The following is a 12,779-nucleotide window of genomic DNA, read 5'->3' as shown; positions in this document are numbered from 1 at the left end:
AATCAGCTTCATGCATTTCATCGAGAATTTTTTCTGCTTCAAAAAGATTTCATATTTCTATGAGCCTGATATACCTTTAATCTATTTCATATATTTTTATTCTGTATTAACGTTTATTGTCACAGAAGTATGCATTATTATCCTGTATTTATAGTACTTGAATTGTAGAGAACAAGTTGAAAATACTCAGCCATCAAGACACCAACCTTGTGGGCAGGGTACAGCAGCCATCAGCCGTCAGCCTGACTTGGGTTTCATAGCTATCCAGTGGGCAAACAACTTGTTGAACAGGAGGACATTCAACTGTGCTGCAATCCACGCTGAACACTGCGGAGGAAGGGGAGAAGACGATACCTTTTACTCATGCTTTAGAAGCTTTTTGCAAACTATTTCATCATAAGCAACCAGTTATGAATCAGCCTTTTAATTTAAGTCAGAAAAATTATCTAATGAATGCATGCTCAGTAGGTAACATTACAAAAAGACTTCCATTCTCTTTAAGATTCACTTTTAAAAATCATTGACTCTGGAAGCTATTGAACTAATGTTAGTTAATAAAAAAAAATATAGAAGTTAGACAGGCACCCTTAAACAATCATTACACCTGTGAATAAGATTAGTGACTAGAAATGTACTATGTTACTGATAATATATTTTCCCCACAGTTTTTAAAACAGTTAACAATTCATTGTTTAAATTTCTCCTGATTAAAGTCCCTTTAAAAAGTAAAATACCTGAGTTATAGGAAATAAAAAGAAATATTAAAGGTACACTGTGAATTTATGCCTGCACATGTAAGCTACATTTTTAAAGATTATTCCATTAGGTTGTGCTGTTTAGGTATTTATCTATGGTGAGAAACAAATGCAAATTACCAAATCTATCTGTTAGATTACCAAATACGCATAACTAATAAGACTGACTCTTTTTAGGAAACAACAAATCCTTAGAAATTCAAAAAGTCAGTCTGAATATACATTTAATCCTATGAGTCATACTCAGGAAAGTTAAAACACATCTTTATCTTATTTGGTCCTAAATGTCCTATGTTAAAAATCAGTACCAGCTCAGGCATTATCTATTTACTATTCCTTATCATAATTATACTAAGAAAGTAGAAAATAAAACATGTTTCCTTCTTTGAAGAAACTACCTACTGACTGAGTAGGAAGGATGAACAGAATGTTATCAGACTGAAAATTATACAGTATGATATCCATGATTACAGATTTAACTTCACTTCAGTACTGACATTATTACTACTACTTACTGCCGTGCTAAAGCAGCTTGGCAATGCTACACCACACTTCTTGCAAGAACTAATACCTTTTCAAAGTCCCATTTTCTGTCTTCTAGTCCTACATTTTTCAGGCTTGATCTTCAGAGGTACGCAGCAATAATAATTCAATTGGTCATAACGAGACATCAATCTCAGAATTACATCTACTTAGCATATTACATTAAGCATTTAATGAAAACACAAGTTCAATGAAACCAGTTTGCAGCTCATCAAGGTTAGGACCAGTATGTTTGTCCTGAAGACCATTAACTTTGAGTTAACTTTGAGTTAACATGAGTATGCGTGTATCCTCTGTATAAGCAGTATTCAGAATCTGCCTTTTTCCAGTTATTTGGGAAACAGAACCATCTGCTAAATCAGAGAAACCTGACAAGTTCAAGTAGTTCTCACCGAGAAAATGAACAAATTTAATTAAAATCCATTTGGTGGAGCAATGCAGAAAGTTACTAAATTTAAATGGAAATATTTAACAGTTACTCATCTCGACAGTGGCAATTATCGAATTAACTTTTGTATCTCTTCGTAAACACACAAAGATATCTAGCTGCCTTTAAGACAGGTTATAACAATTCACTTAAACCCCTAGAGTTTTATGTTCTATTTTATTAATAAATAACATGTTTGAAACAGTTCTTCTGTGAGAAATATACATCTAGTTCCTCCATTATCACAACAGGCATTAAGAATCATAACCTCATCAGCGTGGTCCAATGTGACAAACAGAATCTGCATGATTCTATTGTGCCAAGTAACTACCAATGTCCAGTTTCCTGAATTTAAACTAGTAACCTTCCTACTCCCTGGATTCAAGGCCCCTTCCACCTCCTACTCAGGTAAGCAGTCTGATGAAAAACAGCTAACAAGTTTCACCAACAAACTGCTACTGCACAGCTATTTTTGTGTCCATTTTTCCATATAACAGTAATGACAATGAAAGAAGAAATACAAGGAAACTCCCTAATCATGCCACCAAGTCTCAGCTAAGGTGTTCTTTTTTCCTAAATAATTCGAATTCTTCGCAGTGGCTATAGTGTGCTAGTACATGGCTCATTAATACTGGAAAGCAGCCCAAACAGTCTTTATTAAAAAAGTACAAACCTAAGAAAAATTACAGAAGAATCCCAAATCAAGAGCACTCAAATAAAAAAACTCATGTAATTAAGTGGCTGCACTCATTCAGTAGTTCCCCTGTTTGATTTGATTTACCCATTTTTATTTATTTTATACTTATCTCTTACTAGTACCAGAGCGCCCTCCAATTGTTGTAAGAATTAGTAGGATTTGGTGAACAAAGGGTATGCACTGAGCTTATCCACCCACAGAATTCTATAATCCACACTCATACCCCATCTCAGTCTTCTATCCAAACTGGGAGATCTTTATTATTACATTATTAATCACAGAACAGCTGAGGTTGGACGGGACCTCTGCAGGTCATCTAGTCCAACTTCCTTCCCAAGCCAGGCCACATAGATCTGGTTGCCCAGGACCATGCCTAGATCGCTTCTGAGTATCTCCAAGGAGGGAGACTCCACCACCTCTTTTGGCAACCTGTGCCCGTGCTCAGTCACCCTCATGGTGAAAGAGTGTTTCCTGATGTTCAGAAGGAACCTCTGTTGTTTCAGTTTATGCCCATTGCCTCTGGACCTGCCATTGTGCACTGCTGAAAAGAGCCTAGTTCTGTCTTTACCCGCTCCCTTTAGGTATTAATATGCACCGATGAGATCTGCCCTGAGCCTTCTCTTCTTCAGGCTGAACGGTCCCAGCTCCTTCAGCCTTTCCTCACTGGAGAGAGATGAAGAGAGATAAGAAATGAAAGATATTTGAAGAAAGGAAAAAGTTCCTACTTTTTTTCATATTTAAATGGGTTTCTCAAACTGGAAAAGTACTGAGCCAAACTTCCAGATAAGCTGAAAATATTTTAAGGTTACAGAACAGTCTATAATCAGATTCTTCACTACTTCGAGATGTCCCTCAGATCAGCTGTACTAGTGTCCTAAAAAATAAGACTGTAAACTTTTGCCACTGAACTGCTAGCTCTTACATCGATTCCAATAATTACAATGTATACTTTTCATGAACAGGTTTATTATAAGCTGTTATTATACATTCTATTACAAGCTGAAAAAATTTAAAATCCTGTGTAAAGAAAATTATTTTTGTCTATCCTGTAAGCTTTAAGCTTTAAATATATAGCTTGACAAATACATATCTTCAAGAACTCATAAACATGTTGCAATTTCCTATCAGTGAAGATGAACCTGATCAACATTTGCTTACAAGTCTTCAGGAACCTTCTCATGCACTGAACTTGTACACAGTAGCATCTGAGAGTTACTAATCTTTCTACGAGAATGTAGCAGAAACCCTACCATCGTTGCAGACCCTAACAGAGCTGCGGTAATGTGCAACCTCCTTTGTAGACTACAAAACCAGAGGTCTCTGATCATGAAACTGTTAATAACTAGGTGAAAAGAATTTTATAGTAGCATACATTAACACAAGTATATTAAGTTTCACTTTTACATATTATGCTGGCTTTTCAATGAATAGAACGTACAGTTTAGGGACAAGACCTAAATAACTACCTATGAAGGATCAAGGCAGTATTTCCATCTCTGATGCAACACAGTGGCTCAGCAAAGGAAAGACTGTATTTTTTCAGAAGTCACAGCTTTCTGAGGGTGCTGTACAAGGGTACAGAATCTTCTTCTACAGCAGCTAAGAAGCATCACATTTGCTTTCATGCATTTCAACTGGTTCCTCATGAATAGCACAATGCAACACGATTACATCTGATAACGGTAGTTACACTTTCGCTCTGGGAGAATAAGAAAGCATGAAAGTATCTTTCCATGACAATGCATCATCCATTTTACATTCCTTCATACTTCAGAACGTATTAAATACAACCAGAAGAGATGGTGTTCCTGGACCTTCAATGCAGTTGTATCCCTGTCTGAATCACTTCCTTAACTCTCCTATCACAGGTATTTCCCAACATGGGCCCCTGCATTTACCAATTTATTCTTTTTTTCTCTTTCCTCACAAACACTGTCAACTTATAAGCCATTTCTCCAGCTCCATTAGAAATGTATCTGTAATTCTTCCCCACTCATTTTCTCCAGAGCTTTCCCAGTCTCATCTCTTAAGTTCTCTCAACATCAGCTTCTAACAAAGCACCCAGCAAAACATGTACTATTTCTGTAAGCAACAGAGAATAAACAAATTACTATATAATTCTATTTCTCTCAACTATGTATAAAAACTTGATTTTGCTGAGCCTTGTCCTCAGTGCAAGACTGCAAAAATTCCAGACCTCGTTTTCAATGCTGAAGCTGTACCAGGGTGGAGCACAAGCTACTTCTCCGTGCATCATTACACACTACCTACTAAATTTTGCTTCTGATCTCAGACTTTCCATCAAGCCCTGACTGCATAGAACTCCCCAAAGGAATAAGTCAAACAATAACATTCTCTTTACAATTGTGTTTAATCCAAGAAAAAACTCCGTTTCAGTAAGAGTTATTTTCAGGCCATGCAGGGGGTGCTGGAGAAGGTGACTGAATCAAAGTTCTGCCAGAAAGACTTCTAGAAGAATGACAAATTAGCGTCTTTCCAACAGAGGTTCTCTCTAGCATGACATTTCCCAATGCTTTCCCCAAGGATATCAGAAACTAAGAGATGATACTACCCACCTCAACGTATACAACAACCAAACAAAAAGTTATCAATAAAGGTACAAACACACACCTGTTGAATAACTGCCAAAATAAGCTATTTATCTTTATTCAGAAGTGGCAGCTAGAGTTCCTATCACAACTTCTGGAAAATAGCTTTTAGATTAGATTTTAACTCCATCTTTAAAAAAACAAACATGATTTTAAAACATCATGGCTCATACTGCTTTAGCTTCTTAGCAAAAGAAGCACATACACTCCTACAAATCTTGTTTCAAGTTATTTTTATTTTTACTGTTAACACATTATGCAGCTCCATTTGAAACCATTCATTCAAAATATCTTTAAGAAAAAAAAAAACAACTTATTTTTGAGAATACTTCTTAAGAATTGTAACTCCCAGCCTAAAACTAAATTCAGTGCTCATTCAGTAAATTCACTGCTCATGGACGGCCAGTTATACACAGCCTGTAGGAAAAAGTATGTTGGTTATGGCACCAGACCACTGTTATCTCACCTCTGAGTTTAGCAACTGAAGAAAAACAAAAGGGACATGACAGTTCTCAGTAGGTACCACAAGTGTAGCGAGATGCTTGGTGGAGCAACAGGTAAGAACATTTAAGACAAATTAGTCTAGAGGTTAACAGACAGGTATGACTCAGATACTAAGTTTCTTCACTGTTCATTTTAATTGAATGCCAATGCCTCTAATCATTGTATTCCTAAAGTAAAAGAGGTAGAAGAGGAAGTGGATCTCAAAATGAAAATTTTTATTTTTATTCTAGCATTTAATGTTAAGGAAACACTTTCTATTTTCTTTTCAGTAACTCAGTTGTCAGTCACAGTATCTGAACATATGCAGTTCTCAGCAGAAGGCTCCAAACTCAAATGCCACTGTAAACTGGAGAGTAGTGACATCTTATTTAAGGAACAGAAATAAACAGAATTTATGCTTTAATTGCGCAAACACTTTGTATTGGCATAAGGCAGCACTGCTATCATAGGAAGCAGCCCTCCCAGCTTCTGTCAACTTGCTTCCACCAGAAAAGCCCTTGCTAGTGCAAAACCACTATGGAGGCTGGTTAAGCAGACATGGAGATGCAGGAAGAGCACTCTGGTAGCAGCACTCATAGAACTAAAGTTTTTAGGTTTGTGGCAAAGTATGGAACAGTTTTCTCTGTTCAGCATGTAAACTACATGGACGTGCTGACACTGTTCAGTAAAACTAGTGACAGCAGACCCACAAGAAACTCTGCATGAACACTGACCTATCAGGTCTTATGCTGTCCATTGTCCCTTTTTCAGCAACATGGCATTAAAAACAGAAGGAACATGGAACACAGCACTGCTAGTTCAGTTCCTCTCCAACTCTTCTTTCCCACATTTCTTCAGGTTACCAAGTAAAACTCTGAAGGCGCAAGGTTTATTATCAGGCTTACCATGGGCTGAATAAATATTCCTGCCATGTAAGAAGCATTATCTGACTTCACTTTATGACCACTATTTCAGCAAATCCACACAGATAATTCACACAGTGTTCATACATACATAAAAACAATCATATGCTACTACATAAATTATTCTATAATTCTATAAGCCTATGAATATACAATCCTAATGAAACAAGATATTCCATATCCTGTTCTTAAACAAAGACATTTATTTAAAACCACAGACAATGGTGAAAATGATGGAACAGTTTAGATGAAAGACAGCAAGGTTCATGCTGACTTGCAAATGTAAATATAAAATCCCTAAACTTTCTACAAGAAGGGAAACAAAAAAATAAAAAGTTTCAGTATTTGTTTAGTCTCTAATTTTCTTTACATATATCAAGTACAAATTATGTTGTCTATACGAGTACAGTTTACACTGTTTGAAAACTGAGAAAAGTTTACTAACAAATCTTTGCAAATCTGAAAAGAAGCCTTCTGTGGTAAAGTGATTTGTAGTCTAATAAGATTTGTCAACATCCATCTACTCCTTTCCCTGTCTTCCAGTCTTCTGTTTGCTTGTTTTTCTTTCTGATCCTCCTACTATGTCAAATGGCAAATGAAAGAAACATCTAGGCCAAACTTAGAAAAGTCAACTTGGACAGCCACTGAAGTCTAACTTGACAAAAATCAGGCTATGCAGTGACTAAGAGGTCCATATTAACAGCACTCCCTTTTTTTCCCTAAAGCCAAGGCACTGCAACAAGTAGGGGCTCCACTTGCTCTGTAGTTTCCAGTTTAGCCTTTAAATCTTTCATCAACTGTTACTGTGGGGATGCACAAGAGTACTCATCTAAACTCGTCAGCCTCTTAATCACTGCCTAAGACACACACTTTCATCATCTCCCAAGATAGGGGAGAACTCTCTGCTTTCTCTTAGCCTCTTAATTTCTAACCCCCATTGAAAAGCTCTACACTTCCCTTAAATTCTGTTAGTCTCCTTCACCAATCTCTTCAAAGCTCCCGCTCTTCTACCCTCCTAACATGCATCTTCATTTTTCTAGTCCCATGTACCTTCACCTCTTAACTCCCTACTTCAGAAAACAACATACACACAGTTACATAAATCCACTAATGCAATAAACAATCATGTATTCAACTTGAAGATTCTGTAATACTAATGAGTTGAAAACGAGCTTCAAGAAGTAACCTACAAAGGTAAGTTTGGACTGAGTTATTTGCAAACTACAAGATGGGAATGCAAATAACAGCCGGGAGGACATGATCAGAGCTAATATTTTCGTAAGTAAAGAAATAATCCAAAGTCGGCATGATATAATTTATTAAAGGCATATTTGAAGTACATATAGGAAGAATTAAAACATACAAATATAGTAGTTCAGTAGCAGTCACGCTACAGAAAGATCTTGGTATCATAGCATTTTACAAACTAAGTGTAACTCTCACAAAAGAGTCAGCTCTTATTTAGAATTTTGCACGAAGGACAGAAAGTAATTGTTCTACAGTGTTTAGTGATGAAGACTCACCGAAAATAGTAGTCTGCTTTTGAACACCACATTTTAAAGACATGGATAAACCTAAAAAAAACTTATAGAGGGGCAACAAAACAAGGAAGGAGCTCAAGGAAACTATGCCATAAGAAATTACAGCTAATTCTGGACGAAAGAAGACTAAGGTTGACAAAATGTTCCAGAGCAAAAATTATAATAAAGACTTGTTCATCAAGTACTCAGGACATAGAACGAAAAAGTCTGCCTAAATTTCCACACAGACATATTTGCACTGGATATTAGGAAAAACACAAAGAGAAGCACTAGAAGATACAAAGACCGTACAATCTTCTTCTGTGGAGGATTTAAGAAAACGTTAAACAAGCATAGGAAAGGCACAGCTTAAGCATACTTGAATCTGTTTGCATATAAGATTTTGGATTATACAATTTTACATGCCTGCTTTCATTCCTCTTTTTATTATTCATTTTTACCAAAGCCTAGATCAAAAAGAAGAGCGAATTACATCTTCCACTTCACTGAGAATAATAAATCACAAGAAAGGGTGATTCATGTTCACATGAAATAGAAAATGGGTAAATACTGAAATTATTGTAAAGTCTTTCACTATGCTCCTCCACAATCCTTTTTGCTCTCCAGTTTTTAAGGGGCATCACTCTGTAATCTAGAGAAATCTTCAGACAGAAACCTTAATCCCCTATCCATGCACAATATATTCCTACTATGAAAAAACCTTGTATAATCTAATCAGTATATAAAGTATGTCACTTTCACTAGTAGCATCCACAGAAATGCAATATTCTCACTAGGCTACTTTTTCCTTGTTGCTCAGTTTAAATTAATGTCTGATGGAAAAAGAAAGTAACATTTATCTTAATATTTCTCATCTTTTTTTTAAATGGGTATTGTCCACATATAGTCATTTTAATTTTGAAGAAGAGTCAGAAGAATTTAGATGCTATATAGGTTTTAGCAGATGCAATTATATATGTTTTGTGCTTGTCAGACAGAAAAAATTGAAAAATCGTGTCCACTTTTACCTGGTTTACATTCATAGAGATCACAGCATTCGCCTGGCTTTCCTGATGCCTTCGAAACCAATATATTCAAATAACCAGGCTGGCAAACCTTCCTCAAGCAGCCTGCAGGATTACACACACAACGGCTTGGGAGTGGACAGCATTCACCGGGAGGAGCATAGCCTTCAATCAAGATGGAATCTTCCGGACAGCGAGGAGAAAACTGGACTTCACAGCGGGCCTTGGAGCAATCAGGTTTCTCTTCTGAAAGGGAGAGAAAAATCAGCATACCATAAATGTCAGTAAAACACTGTATCGAAGCTGTAAAGATGAGCTCAGATGAAGCTCCCTTTCTTCTCCCTCACCCCCAAACAATAAGAAGGAAACTGCTGCTACTGAGCTGATTAGCAAAAATTATGGAATATGCTTTAAAAAAATCTTGGTATTTGCAAGATGGCAGGCGCATTATGAAATATTTAACAAAAATTCTAATTTGTGCAATGTGCGTGACCCACACAGACTCAAAAAACAGCTGTGAAGCTACACATTTGGCTATGACATCGAGAAACAACTTGTCATATCATGCACAGTCCTGATGTTCACACCTACACCTTCGATTTGCTAAGACCTTCCATTATAAGCAACTGATTTTAATTGATTGATTTATTAAACCTGAATGACCTGAACTGAGATTTCACATACTCAAAAAGCTGGTTAAAAGTTCAACAGCTAACGTATTTGGAGAGTCCATACGTTATCAGAAGACAATTTTTCCTGTACACACTCGCATTGCTCACATTAAAAGTGTTGTTCCTATGTACTTCAGCGGCTTGGACAGTAAAAGAGAAAAGGTTTGACTAACACTGGCTACAGGCATTAGAGATCTGAGGCACTGGCTGCAGGCACATAGCAATAAGAAAAGGAATACTGAGGAAGAAGGTCAACAAGTTGGTGGGAACAGTGGCAAGCTGGACAAACACTGAGGTAAGAGAGAACGAAGACATAGCAGAAGGTTCTTGGACAGCTAGGTAATATTCTTCCAAAACTTGGAAAAGAAGTCAAGATTCCCCATTCTCAAAAAAAAAAATCTTAATTCTGGAAAAAATGTTGTGTCATGCCCTCCAATCAGACTACTCCTGTGACTGATTTACTCTGTAATGCAAACAGTGAGAAACTTGCTCATATTCAAGAGGTGTCACTTTGCTCAATGTATCTGAGCACTGTTAAAAAGTGGATTCAAGACACTCAGAAGAGCAATATCTTTAGGTCAACAGGACACAGTGACTTAAGTGTTTGGAGGCAATGCAGGGAGCCATCCCAGGCCTGACCAGAAAAAAACCCCATAACACTAGAAACCCAAGACCTGAACTTATAAACTGTTTGTACCACTTCTTGGTTATCTGCAAGTTTGTAAACTAGATGGTTCTACTATAAATGTCACTATTACCCCTACAAACATAATTGACTACTTCACTTGTCATTAAGTTAGATGCAGAGTAGTAGAAACAAGTAAAACCAACACTATTAATCTGATGTTTAAGCTACTGCCATTTTCAAAATTATTCTCTAGTGATAATTTCAATGATTGAGTAAGACATATCAAATATCAGCATCTCTGATAAAAAGTCAAGAACATATTCTCCAAGATTTTAGTAACTCACTGTTTTTGGAGTTATTAAAGTTACTGGATATTGTGTTTGCACTGCAAATGTGTAATTCTGCTTCCACACATACACTGAATGTCAACAACAGCGATATCTTTTTCCAGAGGATCACTTCTACATTTAATTTTATTATATTCTTTGGAATTCTAGGTCTACTGAAGAATCAAAGCAGCATTGCTTGCCTACACGGTTGACTTGCTAACTGTGCTTTAGTTTCATTTAAACTTCCAGGGATATAATGCCTAGACATATAAGTGCTTAGAAAAATATTAATCTAGGTCTTAGCATTAGTAATTGCAAAAGGAAATCATGAATATAAACATTTACCTCAATTTTCGTTGGCAAATACAGCAAAACAGAATAGAAAAATAATTACATGTATTTCCTTCATGTACAATCAACAGAGATTACTAACTTAAATGTGATACTACACAGCATCGTAACTTTTCTTACAGTTAAAAGCCCTACTATTTCCATCTGTCTTTAATATAGCCTAGGCTAGATATGTACTTTGCCTACAATTTTAAATAACATTTGTAAGACCATTTTTTTTTTAAACCTACCCTTAAGTTTAGGTTATTATCTGCTTTATTAAACACATTGTTCAGACTGAGCATTACAGGTTACAGCAGTTTGCTGCAGAAAGCTGTCACTGCAGAAAGTTGTATAAATAATAGATAACATACTAGTTTCAGTATTTTATTGACATTCTTTAGTTTATGGATACAATATAAGGCTTGACATTTTAGCTTTCAGAATCTTTTCATTTCCATGGCATGTTGTTCAATTGTGCACAGAGAAGTAATAGAACAGTAGTGAGTTATTCACACTGTTCATTACTTGATCTACCCTAACATTATGCATCCAGCAATTTTCCGATCTCCATGACTAATCCCATCCTCATGCAGTCCCTCTTGTGAAAAGACTTTGTATTATACATTTTTTAAATGTTTACCTACTATTTTTACTTGCCTGCATTTACATACATACGTGTACCTATATTAAGATAAGTGTTTCCTCCAGGACTGACTGTATTTGGCCAATATATGCCAACTTTCAGAAATGCAAGGTTTGTGAGAAATGCATGTCAAACTGTTGGGATTCAGACTATTCAGGACTCTACATATATTTATTTTGAAGACCAATGCAAAGCCTAGTGTTGGAGTTGATAAGATCACCTAGCAAAAATATGAAGAAAACAAGGATATGTCACTATCAGCATGTAAGAAATATCGTAGCAAGCATCAGAAGAGAGAAATTTTAAATAGAGGACCGTGGCAAGTGTTTTTATTCAAAACGTTCACACAGTGTTTCATAGTTATTATCTTTGATTGTCTTTTCCACATTATTGTGCTCAATGTAGTTAACTGTAACAGAATACAACAGGACTCTACTATTAAATAAAACTGTCCATTGCTTTCAGAGGAAATGGTTTAAACACAAACAGCCACCACCTTGCAAAGACATGTTTGTGTTTTAATACCAGGTTACATAACACCAGCAAATATTTAGAAATCAAACTTAAAAGTTTTTCTTTTTAATCCAGTGTCACTATTACTTTTGTACTTCATAGAACTGAGAAACAAACAAAACCACCTCCCTACTACTACTTGTGTAAATATTGTGCTTCCAAATTATAATCTCAAACTATGTACAGGGTAAAACATTCCCTTCCCAGTATACAAATGCAACTGAGCAACATGAAAGTGAAATATATTAACTCAAGCTGGATCAGCCAGCAGACAATTGTCCTGCAGCTTCCCTAACTCCAGCCCACAGCAGAATCAAGGGCAGAAAGAAACCTTCTGTAGACTACGTCATGATTTGGTTCTTAATTTAGATGCAGACTTCCTTTTGTGGAAAGGAGCAAGTGTCTGAAACGATGTGTGAGTGGCACTATTTAAAGTGTTTTCTTGTAGAGTCCCTACTTCATACTTCTGAAAATAATCTTTATCTAAAACATGAAAATCCAGCAGCTCCCAGTGTAGCATTACTATATTTTAGTTAAAACTTTAATCAGCTAGCACCATAGCACCATAACTGCGTCCTGAGCCCAGCACTCACTGGGAGGTGAGAAGGTGGGAGTTCTGTTTTACTGCAGTTCAGTAAAAGCTGATGAGGGCTCCTCATTTTGAAACCAAGCCTGATTAA

At 36.3% G+C, this 12,779-nt stretch overlaps 1 protein-coding gene across 3 annotated transcripts in view; it reads right to left on the bottom strand.

Annotated features, from left to right (window-relative positions):
• The window catches only part of CRIM1 (cysteine rich transmembrane BMP regulator 1), a 199,757-nt gene that overhangs the window by 99,455 nt on the left and 87,523 nt on the right, over positions 1-12,779 (bottom strand). For 2 of the 3 annotated variants that reach the window (XM_074863314.1, XM_074863315.1), the window contains exons 3-4: positions 8,986-9,228; positions 207-327 (exon numbers count right to left, since the gene is read on the bottom strand). In XM_074863314.1, coding sequence (XP_074719415.1) covers positions 207-327; positions 8,986-9,228 — 364 coding nt within the window. The remainder of the gene's footprint in view (positions 1-206; positions 328-8,985; positions 9,229-12,779) is intronic. The other variant, XM_074863316.1, reaches the window with a different exon arrangement.

Source organism: Strix uralensis, chromosome 3 (assembly GCF_047716275.1).
Source record: "Strix uralensis isolate ZFMK-TIS-50842 chromosome 3, bStrUra1, whole genome shotgun sequence".
Taxonomy (NCBI): domain Eukaryota; kingdom Metazoa; phylum Chordata; class Aves; order Strigiformes; family Strigidae; genus Strix; species Strix uralensis.
Note: the sequence above shows the minus strand (reverse complement) of the source record. Positions and strands in the feature narration are given on the sequence as shown.